Below are 17,860 nucleotides of genomic sequence, written 5' to 3'. Positions count from 1 at the left end.
GTGGAACTGGATAATAAATAACAGATTTTTAAAAGAATATTGTATTAATAAAATATTATTCTTTATGCTTCTCAATGTTGAAAAAAACAGAAAGGAAAACATTGGGTAATACTCCAATGTAGTTGTAACATTAGTCTCCAAACTCTGCTGGACATAAAGAACAGTCCTACTAAAACCACCTGAGGGAAAAACAAAAGTGACAGGGAAAGTCTCTTTCTTTTACACATCCTTCCATATACATATACCTACTTAAGTATACATAATTTCCCCCTTTATTTCTAAAGAGGAAACTAATTGCAAATAACTAATAAAGTTATAATCATTAACTCTTAAAAGAAATAACTAAATGTTCTAAATATAACACTAGATTTATAATAGAGAAAAGATAAACACAAAAATATCTGGATGAGTCCAGGTTCTCAAAGAATTCTGAGGTAATAAAGGCAAGGAAGCATATAGCTGGCATTCTTTCTGATCTGACTTTTCCTATTCAGTACCAGTTTCAGAAAAAGGAGAAAATCTCCAAAATAACATTGACAATAACATAAAAACAGAATATTGAATAACACAGTTCTACATGAAAGTACTTAAAAGACTTCAAACACTTGGGTATCCAGACTGCCTATCCTCCCTGAATGGTGCTAAAAGTTAGAGCCCCACAGCATCTGGGAAGTCAAAGTGTGGGGGAAAGACAACAATTACAGCTCCCTGACATTAAGGAAAAATTTTCACTTCCAGTTCTCTTTTATTATGTTCTCCTTTTTAACAACCAACAGTGACATCCTGATAATGATAATAATTTAAAATAATAATAATGAGCATTCATGCCTCATTGACTTTTTACTACATAACAACCACTGGTCTAAACAATTTGCATTTACAATTTCACAAAATCCTGTCGATAACTCTGTCAAGGTAACTACCTTTTGTTCCCCTTTATATATGAGGAGAATATATATAGTAATATCTATAGGGAAGTAATAGAAAGCAGTAGAGAAACCCAGGATTCCAGCAGGTAATTCTAAGAACATGAGCATATCTCACGTAGCATACAAAACATGACTAAGCATCACTTCATAAGAGAATAAAATAAAAATGAAGAAGCAAACAAACAAAATGTTAAGGATAACAAATGAAAGTCAAAAACCAAAAAGGCTTTGGTTTATAAGTATATGTAGTTTTTCCACAACAAAATGAAATTACAAAAGTTCACACTTAATCATGTTTAGGAAAATATTCAACACTCGTAACCAAAACATGAGAAGAAACATTGCAGAATACATGTGGAATTAGCAGAGAAATAACACTTCTCAATTATTTCTTGGTGTAGCAAGTACAAACATGATTTCCACTCTCCATCAGATAAACATCACTTTCACTTGCACAAAGATTTGGAGAATAAGAGGCTCAGACATAGGGGCGCCTGGGTGGCTCAGATGTTTAAGCGTCTGCCTTCCGCTCAGGTCATGATCCCAGGGTCCTGAAATCGAGCCCCACATTGGGCTCCTGGATCAGCGGGGAGCCTGCTTCTCCCTCTCCCTCTGCCTCTCCCCCTGCTCATGCTTCTCTCTCTCTGTATCTCTGTGTCTCAAATGAATAAATAAAATCTTTAAAAAAAAAAAAGAAGAGGCTCAGACATAAAAGTCTATCACATTCATGGTTAAGTGCATATAATTCTCAAATTCCACATAGTGCTTCTTAATGTTTAGTAATATCCTAGCAAATTCCATGTCTCTATCATAGTATCTTTATGTTTATCACACCCAATGCTTATTAATGACAGGCCTATATTACTGATTAGTGCTGTGCAATTTCCCAGATTTTACTCGGGCACAATCAACATCTTAAGAAAAGTATAATTTCTTAAGATAAATGAAGTAAACATCAAACAAACACATTTTCACTTATAGAAATTTTGTTTATTGTACCCCCAGTGCTATATTTCATCTTTCAACAATTCCTTTATGTATGCACACATTCATCCAATCAATGTTAACTGAGTATGTTCAGGCCCCTCATTAAACATCAAAAATGAACAAATACAGAATAGGGGAAGGGTGGGAAAACTGAGTGGGAAGAAATCAGAGAGGGAGACAAACCATGAGACTCTTGACTCTGGGGAAACAAACTGAGGGTTGCAGATAGGGAGGAGGGCGGGGCGATGGGGCAACTGGGTGATGGGCATTAGCACTGGGTGTTACGTGCAGCTGATGAATCGCTGAACACTACATCAAAAGCTAATGATGTACTATATGTTGGCTAACTGAACATAATAAAAAAGAAAAAAGAAAAGGAATAATTAATAAAATAAAAAATAAAAAAAAATTTAAAAATGCATCAAGGGGTGTGTGCACCTTATCTCAGCTGGTCCGCCCGAGACCCCCTGAGCGCCAACCCTATTCCCCCACGCAGTCCCATTTCCGCTCCAACAAGATGAAAGAAACTATCATGAACCAGGAGAAACTCGCCAAACTGCAAGCACAAGTGCGCATTGGTGGGAAAGGAACTGCTCGCCTAAAGAAGAAGGTGGTTCATAGAATGGCTACAGCAGATGATAAAAAACTTCAGTTCTCCTTAAAGAAGTTAGGGGTAAACAATATCTCTGGTATTGAAGAAGTGAATATGTTCACAAACCAAGGAACAGCGATCCACTTTAACAACCCCAAAGTTCAGGCATCACTGGCAGTGAACACTTTCACCATTCGAGGCCATGCTGAGACAAAGCAGCTGACAGAAATGCTACCCAGTATCTTAAACCAACTTGGTGCAGACAGTCTGACTAGTTTAAGAAGACTGGCTGAAGCTCTGCCCAAACAATCTGTGGATGGAAAAGCACCACTTGCTACCGGAGAGGAGGATGATGATGAAATTCCAGATCTTGTGGAGAATTTTGATGAAGCTTCCAAGAATGAAGCAAACTGAATTGAGTCAACTTCTGAAGAACATAAAACTTGAAGAAGTTACTGGGAGCTGCTATTTTATATTATGACTGCTTTTTAAAATTTTGTTCATGGATCTGATAAAATCTAGATCTCTAATATTTTTAAGCCCGAGCCCCTTGGACACTGCAGCTCTTTTCAGTTTTTGCTTATACACAATTCATTCTTTGCAGCTAATTAAGCTGAAGAAGCCTGGGAATAAAGTTTGAAACAAGGTTAATAAAGTTCTTTGCCTAGGAAAAAAAAAAAATGCATCAAGAAAAAGACAACAATTTTCCCTTTCACCACTCTTATTCAACGGTGTATTGGAAGTTCTACCTAGTACAATAAGACAAGAAAAAGAAATAGACATACAGATTAGAAAAGAATAAATAATAACTGCCTTTATTCATAGGTGACATGATTGTATAGAAAACACAAAATAATCAGGAACTATCTCCTGAAACTTACAATAAGTATTGTGAAATCACAGATATAAGATCAATAAACTGTAGTCAATTGTTTTCTTATATGCCAGTGATGAATATTAGATACTGAAATTTAAAAGACAATAAACTTATAATAACATCAAAATAAATTAAATATTTACATATACATCCAAGAAATATGTACAGGATCTGTAAGTGAAAAACTACAAAAAACTAATAAAGGAAGGAAGTCAAAGCAGATCCAAATAAATGGAGATATATTTTGTGCCCATGGATTTGAAGACTCAATATCATTAGTGTCAATTCTTCCAAACCTTATTTTCAGATCTCCAATAAATATCCCTATTTTGTATATATCAAATAAATAAATAAAAATGCATGAATATATTCATTTAACAAAATAAATACGTAAGGACCTACATTGTGCCAGTCACTAACTCACTTACAGATTAAACCCAACTGAAAAGAGAATTATTTAACTGAAAAAAAGGTTTTGAAGAAATTATCCACAATCTGGCTCAGAGAGCTAAACAGAAAACATCTAAGCGATTAGGACACACGTAAGCTAAAATAAGGAGATCAAGCACATATCTAATTGTAATTCAGAAAAAGGCAAATCGAGGTAAAGGGGAAGAGGCTTTACTTTAAATTTACTGTATTTTTACTTTAATTTTACTTTCTAATCTAGGCCATATATTCCATATAGTCATATGAAATTGGTACCATAATGCAATTCTGAGCGGCAACAAAATATCCAACTTAAAAAGCAGCAATTTATTAAGCTAAGAACCTTATGGAATATTTTGCTTTACTCCAAATGACACATTTTTCCTCTATGAACCTCTGAAGTCAGCTTTTATAGTTGTTTTTCACTTCATCTAACATTTCCAATTTCTAGCTGTTCATCCTGAATTCATAATTTCTTATCATAAGTTATAAGATATATTAAAATACAATTATATGTATCTTTATAACCTACTTTGGAAATAGGCATTATTGCATTCAAATTGCAACCTTATAGGAAAGCAAAGTAATATAAGTTAATAACCAACACAAACATATCAAAATCAGCATATTCATAAACTTTTTTGAAATTAAGTAATTTGTACAAAAACTGCTTTTATCTCATAATATATATTAATGTGCTTTCTGTATAGTTTCTTGTAAATATTTGATATATATTATGTTTCATAACAACAAAGAAAAATAGTACAGAATTGTCTCTTCAAATATCTAATCAATAATAATTCACTCTTTCATAGTTTCTCCTAGGAATTTTTCTATTATTTTACATATCATGTAAGAATAAATGTAGAATTAAAAACCATTTTCAGGTGAAAAAGTTCAGTACTGTAGTATTAATAATATTCTCTCTGGGTAGTACAACTATGGATAATTTTAAAAATAAAGTTTGTCAGTTTTAAAATTTCTAAAATAGGCATATCACTTTTATAATCAAAAAATATGGTATATTTAAAATAACTAGATTACTCAAAATCAGTTCAATTTTTGTCTTATCCCTAAATTTGGATTGAATAACAATTAATTTGTCTTTTTCCCAAAGTTCAGAGTAAATGATGATCAATTCATTGTTCCCTAAGTACAGAGTGAATAATATTTAATTTTAAGAATCTCTACTGCCATACCAACCTTTGCCCAAAATAAATGGGTAGACTTTTATATGGATGACAGGTAGAAAAAGTTTTTAAAAATTAAACTAAAATGAGCAAAAGGAGGGGGACTTAATTCATATTATGAAGGATGACAGTATTTATGAGAGACAGCCAGTTAACCAATAAATCAACTTCTCTTCAAATTAGAGTTCCTGGCTAAGTATGGTTCCAAGTTGATCAGGCAGTCAGAGAGATGAGAGTCTGACATGACACAGCCAAATGCTAAAAGCAGAAGCTTGGGAAAAGGTACTGCAAGTCCCATACCTAACACCAGAATGCATGTTTATAAAGATCATAAAATTATTCAGTACAGAATTTAAGGAATTAATTTTATTCAGGTAGTTGGGATTCTGCCATTAAAAGAATCTATTTCTTCATGTTGGGTTGAAATTTTTTCCTTTTGACCAAAAGCCACTTCAAAACATCACAGATCTTTCCCTTTTTTCTTATCTCTTCTTCAGACTAGGTTTTAATTAATGTCTCTTAAATTCACTGACATGCCTGTCATCTCCAATCTGTTGTGAACTATAAAATTTTCATTTAAGCTACCATATTTCTCAGGACTAGAATTTCAATTTCCTTTTTTTTTGTTTCTATGTATCTGCTAAGATTCCCTATCTCCTCAATTAATGTCCTATTTTTCTTTAAGTCCTTGATCATATTCAAAATAGCTGCTTTAGCATTTTTATCTGCGAAATCCAACACCTGGGCCATCTCAGTGTAGGTTTCCATTTATTGAGTTTTGTCTTGATTGTGGATCACCTTTTCCTGTTTCTATAACATGTACAGAAAATTTTAATTACATACTATGCAGTATAGATAATAGATTATAAAGACTCTGGCCAACTGCCTTCCTTTAAAGGGTAGTGATTTTTATTCTAGCAGGCAGTTTAATTTTTTGATGATCACCTTGAAATTCTAGGCTTAATTTTATGCTTTATTAAGGTGGATCCATGCAAAGCTCTAAATTTTTCCCAAGGCTCTCTAACTTGGCAAGATTCAAACTCCAAATTCTGTCTTCCCTAGAAATTCTTTTTTTTTTTTTTAAGATTTTATTTATTTATTCATGAGAGACAGAGAGAGAGAGAGGCAGAGGGAGAAGCAGGCTCCCAAGGAGCAGAGAGCCTGATGCGGGACTCGATCCCAGGACCCTGGGATCATGACCTGAGCCGAAGGCAGACGCTTAACCATCTGAGCCACCCAGGCGCCCTGTCTTCCCTAGAAATTCTATGTAAGCTTTGTTTTTTGGTTTTATAGGGCAGTACAAGTGTTATGTTAATATGATTATATTAAATGTTAGTAGGTGTTACCAAGATATTAATGAGGTCTCTCCATTCAAGGCATGGCAACGTCTCCCATCTCTGTTTGACTTCTAGAATCCTTGTTCCTCTCTGAGCCCTATAAAGTCTTCTCTTTCTGGTAAGTCTCTGGCAGTCTATGTGTACAGCCTGGCTATCAACTAAGGACTCCTAGTAAACACCCTCACAAACTGAACCACTGCTCATTGCAGCACCCTTTTATCTAGTGCAATTTCCTACAGATTCTAGTTGCTTTGACAGCTGTCAACTATGATCTTTGCCCTTTCAGTTCATCAGGACTGCAAGCTCTTCTTGACCTCCATTTCCATGGAATTTGGTTTGGAAATTTCCGCAGGCACAAAGCCATGGTGATGGTGGATCTCAACTTTAAATTTTTCCTTCTATCACTTACCTTCTGTGACTTGTGCTATTTTCCAATGCCTAAAAGTAGCTGCCTTACAGATAGTTAGTTTTAAGAGTTTTTTACTGAAAGAAGGTTAGTCTGGTACCAGATACTCCATCATGGCCAGAAAGAGAAGTCCTCCCATCATAGTTTACTCATATTTTTCTCTAAAATTAATCTATACAGTACTGTATCTATACTCCCTCTTGATCTTTTCATTAGCATTTTAATTTATAAAATAGTTATCATATCATTTATTCACTTTTAAGTATCTCTAGCATTTGGAGCTCTGATAAAATTTAAAACCCATCAGCTAATATTAAATTAGTTTAATCACATTTTACTTTTACCTCTAATTTCAGAAGCATGATAATTATGCCCTATTTCCATATGCTTCAGTGTTGCTTGAAGCCCAGAAATCTAAAAAATAAAATCAAAAGACATGGGGTTATATACAAAATGACCCAAAAAGGATTGAATAAAATGCAATGTTTAAATATCAACTGCAAGATATAAAAACATTAACCTCTTGAATTAATTCCTATATATTAAAAAAATTTTAAACATGAATTGTAACAAAAGAAAAACATAATTTTAAGTTTAAATTCAATTCCATGGGGAATTATTAGGTATCCATTATAAATAAGCATCTGAAACATTTATTCCACAGCATCATTTCCTGAATCAAGAATACTTATTGTACACTTTGAATGATAATTATTCAGTATTCTACTTTGAGAGAAGTTTCTCCTCTGTTGAAATTACTTCACAACAACTTAATTCATCTTTCTGTTTATAAAAGATGAGGAAGTATTAGTTGGGAAGTAAAATATGAAGAGACTGTTGTTTTTCCTGAAACTCTTAGCTCATTTTCCGCCCATGGACACTCCTTGTTTTATTAAACATGTTTTATAATTAAGAACATTTGTTAGTTTGGTGGCATATCATTTACCTATATTTCCTGAACAATAGACTTGAATTAAAAACTCAACCTTAAAGAGTTCTCTCATCCTTCATTGTATGTGATTATACCAACACAAAAAACCATCCGTTTAAGTATATATGGATATACACATCTTTCCTTCTATCACTGAGTAGTAACATTCCTTTATTAATAGAAAATAGCAGATAATAAATTGTAACCTATAGATTAGTGCTCATGAAATGCCTGACTGGAAAAAAAAGTAAAAAATGTATATCTATTCTTGGATGCCAAAATGGATTACAAAAATTTTAAATGCACCTATTTAGAATAGTGTAAGGTCGACATAAAAGTTGCAATGTAATACAGAGTTCTTGTGTACCACCACCTTATTCCCACTGCTAACATCATGCATTACCATAGTGCGTTTGACACGAGTAATGAGACAATATTGATACATTATTATTAACAAAGTCCATACTGCATTCTAATTTCATTAAGGTTTTTCTTTTTTTTTAAGATTTTATTTATTTATTTATTTATTTATTTATTTATTTATTTATTCATTTGAGAGAGAGAATACAAGTCGGGGGGGGGAAGGAGGACAAGCAGACTCGGTGCTGAGCATGGAGCCCGATGTGGGGCTCTTTCTCATCACCCTGAGATCATGACCTGAGCTGAAATCAAGAGTCGGATGCTGGGGTGCCTGGGTGGCTCAGTTGGTTAAGCATTTGCCTTCGGCTCAGGTCCTGATCCCGGGGTCCTGGGATCAAGCTCCGCATCTGGCTCCCTGCTCTGCGGGAAGCCGGCTTCTCCCTCTCCCACTCCCCCTGCTTGTGTTCCCTCTCTCGCTGTGTCTCTCTCTGTCAAATAAATAAAATCTTTAAAAAAAAAAAGAGTCAGATGCTTAACTGATTGAGCCACCCAGACTCCCCAAGATTTTTCTAATATCCTTTTTCTGTTCCAAGATCCCATCCAGGATACCTTACATTTAGTCATCATGTCTTCTTTTTATTATTCTGATTATTTTATTTAAATTCAATTAATTAACATATAGTGTATTATTAGTTTCAGAGGTAGAGTTCAGTGATTCACCACTTGTATGTAACACCCAGTGCTCATTACATCATGTGCCCTCCTTAATGCCTATCACCCAGTTATCCCATACCCACAACCCTCTCCCCTCCAGCAACCCTCAGTTTGTTTCCTATGATTAAGGGTCTCTTATGGTTTGTTTCCCTCTCTGATTTTGTCTTGTTTTATTTTTCCCTCCCGTCCCCTATGCTCCTCTGTTTTGTTTCTTAAACTCTACATATGAGTGAAATCATATGATAAAGACCCCCAATAGCCAAAGGAATGTTGAAAAAGAAAACTAAAACTTGTGGCATCACAATTCCAGACTTGAGGCTCTATTACAAAGCTGTAATCATCAAGACAGTATAGTACTGGCACAAAAACAGACACTTATCAATGGAACAGAATAGAGAACCCAGAAATGGACCCTCAACTCTATGGTCAACTAATCTTCGACAAAGCAGGAAAGAATATCCAATGGAAAAAAAGACAGTCTCTTCAACAAACGATGTTGGGAAAATTGGACAGCCACATGCAGAAGAATGAAACTGGACCATTTTCTTACACCATACACAAAAATAGACTCAAAATGGATAAAAGACCTAAATGTGAGAGTTATGGTTTTGAGGAGGAAGACCACAGAGTAGAAGTGTCATTAATAGCTCATCAAGGGTATTTATCAACATGATTAAAGATTGATGATAACCCTGATCACTTTCCTGAAGTAGTATTTGCCAGGTTTCTCTACTGTAAAATTACCCTTTCCCCCATTTCCACTGTACTTGTGGAAGCAAATCATTTAGTATAGCCAACAATGAACAACTGGAGTGTTAAGCTCCACCTTCTTGAGGGAAAGATTATCTACATATGTCATTTGAGATTCTTCTTTGAGAGAAATATTTTTATTTTCCTCCATTTACATACTCATCCACTTATTTATATCCTTATGAACACATAGATATTTATTTTATACTTTGGGTTATAATCCCATACTATATTATTAATTTCTTGCTCAAATTTTTCAAAATTTGAGCACTGGGAGCTGTTTCAGGATGATTCCTGTAATCAGTATGACTCCATTTGTTGATGTTTGGCTGCTAACAGTTTTTAAGCCTTACTTCCTGCTTCCCTTAGGGCCCCACACCTGAGCAAGAGGCTATGAAAGACTGGATGCTCCCTCCTTTGCCACTGGTGGGAGATTCAAACCATATAAGGCCCTCCTCCCACACAGGGACTCTCATCCTGCTCCCAAACCCTAAACACAACAAAAACCCCAAACCAGTCTCCTTCCTTAGTTCTCTCAAGACATTTCTGACCTGCATGTAAGGCATGGGCTGCTCTCCCCACAGAGCTCAATTATATAATGTAAGTGTTTGCATACCTTCTTGCTGTGTGTATAGCACCATCAGTCTCAACAGCCAAACCAAATTTGGTTGTTGTTCCATTTAGGAAGTGCCCTCGACAGTTCCTTTGTCCCTTGACATACCCTAATGTTTTGTTCAGTCCCCTCCCCCTTCCCTTTTCTCTCTCTCTCTCTCTTTCTTTTACTGAGTATCTCCTAACATTCTAGTGCAACAAGATGGGACAAATGTTCCAGGTTCATTTTGTATTTCCTGCCCAGCCTATAATCAGCCACTTCTCCAAGGAGCCCTAACTTCCTTTTATTGGAGAATGGTATTAGAAACAGGTATCTATGCACCGGGTATACTCATTTGCTATTGGAGTGTCATTACTTCTAGATTCTCTCAGCAGGCAGATTAGAAAATATATACATTTATTTTTTTAGAATACCTCCTGAATTAGAGACCATGATCCAAAAAAAGATAAAATGTAACTTATTTTATATATACATACACACACACACACACACACACACACTAACAAATTATATATCTTTTCAATCATAGGGCTGTAATTCAGAATTCTGAACATTTTCAGTGATTTTGTAAAACAAAACAAATTATAGGTTTTTCTATAAGATTTAAATAAATTTGAAAGTTGCTATACCATTACCTACCAAAAGAATTTGAAAATACATACTTCTTTTAGATTTTTGTCATCTCACAGTATACTTTCCCTTTTATATACAAACTGAGTATCATAAAAAAATTCTAAATCCTAACCTTTCTTCTTGCAAGACATTAGAGAGATCTATATGTTTAAAGAGAAAGATAGTGAGCTAAATATTCAAGATAAGGTTTTTAAAGAAGTGATGATTAGGAATACAAATAAAAATTATAAGATACTTCCTACTGCTCCAAGATCATACCCCAAAAGTTTTGGTTAGAAGTGACTTCTCAGAGGGGTGCCTGGTGGCTCAGCCGGTTGAGCCCCTGGCTCAGGTCGTGGTCTCAGGGTCATGAGACTGAGCCCCGTGTAGAGCCCATGCTCAGTGGGGAGTGTGCTTGAGATACTCTCTCTCCCTTTCCCTTTGTCCCTTCCCCCACTTCTCTAAAATAAATAAATTAAAAAAAAAAAAGAAGTGACTTCTCAGAGCATCACTGAAATAAAGCAGACACTGAAATAAAGATATAGTAAAAAAATAAGCATAAAAGTTGATGTATCTTCCATGTTAGATCATAGGGGAACTTTGCATATATTTTAATATAGCTTCACTTTTAAAATTTTTTTATTTTTTTTTTACTTGGTAATTCCTTTTTTTTTTTTAATTTTATTATGTTATGTTAGTCACCATACAATACATCATTGGTTTTTGATGTGGTGATCCACGATCCATTGTTTTCATATAACACCCAGTGCTCCATGCAGTACGTGCCCTCCTTAATACCCATCACCGGGCTAACCAATCCCCCATCCCCCCTCCCCTATAAAACCCTGTTTGTTTCTCAGAGTCCATAGTGTCTCATGGTTCATCTCTCCCTCCAGTTCCCCCCTCCCATTTTTTCCTTCCTTCTCCTAGTGTCCTCCATGCTATTCCTTATGTTCCACAAATAAGTGAAACCATATGATAATTGACTTTCTCTACTTATTTCACTTAGCATAATCTCCTCCAGTCCCATCCATGTTGATGTAAAAGTTGGGTATTCATCCTTTCTGATGGCTGAGTAATATTCCATTGTATATATGGAGCACATCTTCTTTATCCATTCATCTGTTGAAGGGCATCTCAGCTCTTTCCACAATTTGGCTATTGTGGACATTGCTGCTATGAACATTGGGGTGCATATGGCCCTTCTTTTCACTACATCTGTGTCTTTGGGGTAAATACCCAGGAGTGCAATTGCTGGGTCATAGGGTAGCTCTATTTTTAATTTTTTGAGGCACCTACACAGTGTTTTCCAAAGTGGCTGTACCAACTTGCATTCCCACCAACAGTGTAAGAGAATTCCCCTTTCTCCACAACCTCTCCAACATTTGTTGTTTCTTTCCCTGTCCATTTTTGCCATTCTAACTGGTGTAAGGTGGTATCTCAGTGTGGTTTTGATTTGGATTTCTCTGATGGCTAATGATGATGAACATTTTTTCATGTGTCTGTTAGCCATTTGTATGTCTTCTTCAGAGAAGTGTCTTTTCATATCTTCTGCCCAATTTTTGACTTGATTATTTCTTTTTTGGGTGTTGAGAAGTTCTTTAGAGATCTTGGATACCAGCTCTTTATCTGTAGTGTCATTTGCAAATATCTTCTCCCATTCTGTGGGTTGCCTCTTTGTTTTGTTGACTGTTTCCTTTGCTGTGCAGAAGCTTTTTATCTTGATGAAGTCCCAAAAGTTCATTTTTGCTTTTGTTTCACTAACTTTTGGAGATGTATCTTGAAAGAAGTTGCTGTGGGTGATGTCAAAGAGGTTACTGCCTATGTTCTCCTCTAGGATTTTGATGACTCCTGTCTCACATTGAGGTCTTTCATCCACTTTGAGTTTATCTTTGTGAATGGTGTTAGAGAATGGTCGAGTTTCATTCTTCTGCATGTGGCTGTCCAATTTTCCCAGCACCATTTATTGAAGAGACTGTCTCTTTTCCATTGCATATTTTTTCCTGCTTTGTCAAAGATTATTTGACCATAGAGTTGAGGGTCCATATCTGGGTTCTCTATTCTGTTCCATTGGTCTATATGTCTGTTTTTGTGCCAGTACCATGCTGTCTTGGTGATCACAGCTTTGTAATATAGCTTGAAGTCGGGCAACGTGATGCCCCCAGCTTTGTTTTTCTTTTTCAACATTTCCTTGGTGATTCGGGGTCTTTTCTGATTCCATACAAATTTTAGGATTGTTTGTTCCAGCATTAAAAAATGTCATTGGAATTTTGATCGGGATGGCATTGAAGGTATAGATTGCTCTGGGGAGCATAGACATTTAACAATTTATTCTTCCAATCCATGAGCATGGAATATTTTTCCATCTTTTTGTGTCTTCTTCAATTTCTTTCATGAGTGTTTTGTAGTCCCTAGAGTATAGATCCTTTACCTCTTTGGTTAGGTTTATTCCAAGGTATCTTAGGGTTTTTGGTGCTATTGTAAATGGAATCATTTCTCTAATTTCTCTTTCTACAGTTGCGTTGTTAGTGTATAAGAAAGCAACTGATTTCTGTGCATTGATTTTGTATTCTGCCACATTACTGAATTGCTGGATGAGTTCCAGTAATTTGGGGGTGGAGTCTTTTGGGTTTCCCACATAAAGTATCATGTCGTCTGCGAAAAGAGAGAGTTTGACTTCTTCTTTGCCAATTTGAATACCTTTTATTTCTTTTTGTTGTCTGATTGCTGTTGCTAGGACTTCTAGTACTGTGTTGAACAATAGTGGCGAGAGTGGGCATCCTTGATGTGTTCCTGATCTTAAGGGAAAGGCTCTCAGCTTTTCCCCATTGAGGATGATATTCGCTGTGGGTTTTTCATAGATGGATTTTATGAACTTGAGGAATGTTCCCTCTATCCCTACACTCTGAAGAGTTTTAATCAGGAAAGGATGTTGTATTTGTCAAATGCTTTTTCTGCATCAATTGAGAGGACCATATGGTTCTTCTCCCTCCTCTTATTAATGTGTTCTATCACATTGATTGATTTGCGAATGCTGAACCACCCTTGCATCACGGGGATAAATCCCACTTGGTCGCGGTGGATGATCCTTTTAATGTATTGTTGGATCCTATTAGCTAGGATTTTGTCAAGGATTTTGGAATCCATATTCATCAGGGATATCGGTCTGAAATTCTCCTTTTTGATGGGGTCTTTGCCTGGTTTGGGGATTAAGGTAATGCTGGCCTCATAGGATGAGTTTGGAAGTTTTCCTTCTGTTTCTATTTTTTGAAACAGCTTCAGTAGAATAGGTATAATTTCTTCTTTGAATGTTTGGTAGAATTCCCCAGGGAATCCATCAGGCCCTGGACTCTTGTCTTTTGGGAGGTTTTTGATCACTGCTTCAATCTCGTTATTGGTTATTGGCCTATTCAGGTTGTCAATTTCTTCCTGTTTCAGTTTTCGCAGCTTATAGGTTTCCAGGAAGGCCTCCATTTCATCCAGATTGCTCAGTTTACTGGCATATAGTTGTTGATAATAATTTCTAATAATTGTTTCTATTTCCTTGGTGTTAGTCATGATCTCTCCCCTTTCATTCATAATTTTATTAATTTGGGTCCTTTCCCTTTTCTTTTGGATAAGTCCGGCCAGTGGTTTATCGATCTTATTAATTCTTTCAAAGAACCAACTTCTAGTTTCATTGATCTGATCTACTGTGTTTCTGGTTTCTAATTCATTGATTTCTGCTCTAATTTAATTATTTCTCTTCTAATGCGTGGCTTAGGCATCGTTTGTTGCTTTTTCTCTAGTTCTTTAAGGTATAGAGTTAGTTGGTGAATTCGGGCTTTTTCTATTTTTTTTGAGTGAGGCTTAGATGGCTATGTATTTCCCCCTTAGGACTGCCTTTGCAGTATCCCATAGGTTTTGGACCGATGTGTTTTCATTCTCATTGATTTCCATGAATTGTTTAAGTTCTTCTTTGATTTCCTGGTTGACCCAAACATTCTTGAGCAGAGTGGTCTTTAGCTTCCAAGTGTTGGAATTTCTGCCAAACTTTTTCTTGTGATTGAGTTCCAGTTTTAAAGCATTGTGGTCTGAGAATATGCAGGGAATAATCTCAATCTTTTGGCATCAGTTCAGACCTGATTTGTGACCCAGTATGTGGTCTATTCTGGAGAAAGTTCCATGTGTGCTCGAGAAGAATGAGTATTCTGTTGTTTTAGGGTGGAATGTTCTGTAAATATCTATGAGGTCTATCTGGTCCAGTGTATCATTCAAAGCTCTTGTTTCTTTGTTGATTTTCTGCTTCGATGATCTGTCCATTGCTGAGAGTGGAGTATTGAGGTCTCCTACAATTAACATGTTATCAATATGACTCTTTATTTTGGTTAACAGTTGGCTTATGTATATGGCTGCTTCCATGTTGGGGGGCACAGATATTTACAATTCTTAGATCTTCTTGTTGGATAGACCCTTTAAGAATGATAGAGTGTCCGTCTGTGTCTCTAATCACAGGCTTTAGTTTAAAATCTAATTTGTCTGATATAAGAATTGCTACCCCAGCTTTCTTTTGAGGTCCGCTGGCATGGAAGATGGATCTCCATCCCTTCACTTTCAGTCTGGATGTATCTTTAGGTTCAAAATGAGTCTCTTGTAGGCAGCATATGGATGGGTCCTGTCTTTTTATCCAATCTGCAACCCTGTGCCGTTTTATGGGAGTGTTTAGGCCATTCACGTTGAGAGTGATTATTGAAAGATATGAATTAATTGTCATCATGTTGCCTGTGAAGATGTTGTTTCTATAGATTGTCCCTGTAAATTTCTGTTGTATATCACTCTTGGGGTCTTTCTCCTTTTATAGAACCTCCCTTAATATTTCTTGCAGGGCTGGCTTAGTGGTCACATATTCTTTCAGTTTCTGCCAGTTGTGGAAGCTCTGCATCTCTTCATCCATTCTAAATGAAAGCCTTGCCAGATAAAGTATTCTTGGCTGCATGTTCTTCTCATTTAGTACCCTGAATATGTCTTGCCAGGCCTTTCTGGCTTGCCAGGTCTCTGTGGATAGGTCTGACGTTATTCTGATGTTCCTCCCTCTGTACGTAAGGAATCTCTTCCCCCAACTGCTCTTAAGATGGTTTCCTTGGTTCTAAGATTTGCAAGTTTTACTATTATATGCTGGGCTGTTGGCCTGTTTTCCTTGCTCTTAGGAGGGGTCCTCTCTGCCTCTAGGACTTGAATGTTTGTTCCATTCCCCAGATTAGGGAAGTTCTCAGCTACGATTTGCTCAAATACATCTTCTAGTCCTCTCTCTCTCCACTCCTCCAGGATTCCAATTATTCTGACATTGGAACGCCTCATGGTGTCACTTATTTCTCTGATTCTATTTTCATGGATTCTGAGTTGTTTTTCCCTGGCCTCCTCTTTTCCCTTTTTATCTATTATAATAGTCTTCCAGGTCGCTTATTCGCTCTTCTGCGTCAGTTACCATAGCTGTTAGATTATCTAGACTGGATTGGATCTCATTGATAGCATTTTTAAGTTCTGCCAATTCACCTTTCATTTCTGCCCTTAGAGACTCTATGTTGCCATTAATTGATTTCTCCATTCTAGCCATTGTCTTCACAACTGCTAGCCTGAATTCCATCTCCAACATCTTGGTTATATCTGCAACCATTTGTAAATCTGCAGCATAAGTCATAATCTCTGAGTCTTTTCTGTTTTGGGGGCTCCTCCTCCTAGTCATTCTGTTGATGTGTGTTTGAGGGAATGTATAGAGTCCAAATTATTGACCAGAACCCAAGCAAGATGCACCTGTTTTCTTGGGACCTTAAGGTTGCTGGCCTCTTGTTTTCCCAGCCTGTCTTCTGCGGGAGGGGCCTGCCGTGCTGTTACTCAGGCAACCCTATTTGGGCGGAGTTGCCCTGCCCCCCTGTGGTGGGGGATGGGCTCAGCGGGAATCAGTTTTGGGGGGTTTTGTTCTCTGGCAGCTTTCCCTGGCGGCTTTCCGCATCTCTTCCGCGAGTCAGAGCAGAAGAGACTGTTTCCAACCCTCTGCCTCAGAGCAGAGAGATCGCAGTCTGTTCTTCAGTGAGCTCTCCAGGCCACACCGTCTCCGTTTCTGTCCATGCTGCTATAAATTGCAGCGTCCTGGGTTGTGAGCCCCTCCACAGCGCTCCCAGTCCTGCCTCCAGGTTGGGGCACGTCTCTGCCCTTTGTGCTTCTAAAACCGCCAGCCGCTGCCAGTTCACACATGTGCGCATGTGCGTGCCGGGTTCCCGCCCCGGGGGCTGCCCTAAAGTCCTTTCCGCGCCACTACTGGTCTACGAGTCTGTGCCCGTCCCCAGCGAGCGAGGCTGTCGCTCACCAGTGGTGTATGATCCCCATGTCCAGGCAGCCTCCCGCTCCCGTTTATCCTCCGATATCTGCCCGCAGAATCACGGCTCTCCGCTTCGTACCTCAAAACCAACTGCCTGTGATATTCTGTTTGTAGAGATCCAGATCTTCTTACATCTCAGGCTGATTTCATGGGTGCTCAGAGTGGTCTGGTAGAAATCCAGCTCAATTCCGGGGACCAGTTGAAATAGGGTCCCCTACTCCTCCGCCATCTTCCCCCCCCTCACTTTTAAAAATTTTTAATAAATTCATTCTACAGCTTCACAACACACTAATAGATTGATGTTAAAAGGTTAATACCAGGTATACCCAGGTATACCTGATAGGAATGTTCCAACGGGAAGAGGAAAAAAAAAAGACTTGGGTGGCAATAAATCATTTTTTGTATGAAACATTCCCAAAAAGTTCAGCTCATTAAATAGAACCTTGGCTTGTAGTCCAAGGAGAAAGATGATAAAACTGAGACTATATTGTCTGTCCTAATTTGAAGAATGTACTAATTGATCCTAGGATTAGCCTGGAGTTAGAGATATCTGACAGTCATTTTGGCCACTCAGCACCTTGGGTTCATGAATCGTGAGTCTTCCATCTTTCACTATAGATATCAAATACTTTTTTTTAATTTTATTCATCCTCTGTTATAACTAGGATACTAACTATACCACATAGGCTCCATCAATCATGTGTGCCCATTGTGGATCCTAAACAAAATCTGATGACATGAGAAACCATGTACAATACAGAATTCATCCTGAGAATGG

General features: G+C 37.1%; 2 protein-coding genes across 3 annotated transcripts in view; one reads left to right on the top strand and one right to left on the bottom strand.

Annotated features, from left to right (window-relative positions):
• SPAG16 (sperm associated antigen 16) overlaps nt 1–17,860 on the bottom strand; it is a 969,696-nt gene that overhangs the window by 898,560 nt on the left and 53,276 nt on the right. Inside the window, exon 8 of the mRNA XM_021702750.1 lies at nt 7,092–7,161. Within this exon, the coding sequence (XP_021558425.1) occupies nt 7,092–7,161 (70 nt within the window). The remainder of the gene's footprint in view (nt 1–7,091; nt 7,162–17,860) is intronic.
• Nucleotides 2,418–2,922, top strand: LOC110591816 (transcription factor BTF3-like). Of its 2 annotated transcripts, XM_044913733.1 has the most exons (2): nt 2,418–2,818; nt 2,876–2,922. In XM_044913733.1, exons 1-2 carry the CDS (start codon nt 2,434–2,436, stop codon nt 2,920–2,922), a joined length of 432 nt encoding a protein of 143 aa, XP_044769668.1. In that variant the 5' UTR covers nt 2,418–2,433. The 2 variants fall into 2 exon arrangements, with proteins under 2 accessions (XP_044769668.1, XP_044769667.1); XM_044913732.1 differs by having other exon boundaries at nt 2,418–2,922.

This window comes from Neomonachus schauinslandi, chromosome 3 (assembly GCF_002201575.2).
Source record: "Neomonachus schauinslandi chromosome 3, ASM220157v2, whole genome shotgun sequence".
Classification (NCBI taxonomy): domain Eukaryota; kingdom Metazoa; phylum Chordata; class Mammalia; order Carnivora; family Phocidae; genus Neomonachus; species Neomonachus schauinslandi.
Note: the sequence above shows the minus strand (reverse complement) of the source record. Positions and strands in the feature narration are given on the sequence as shown.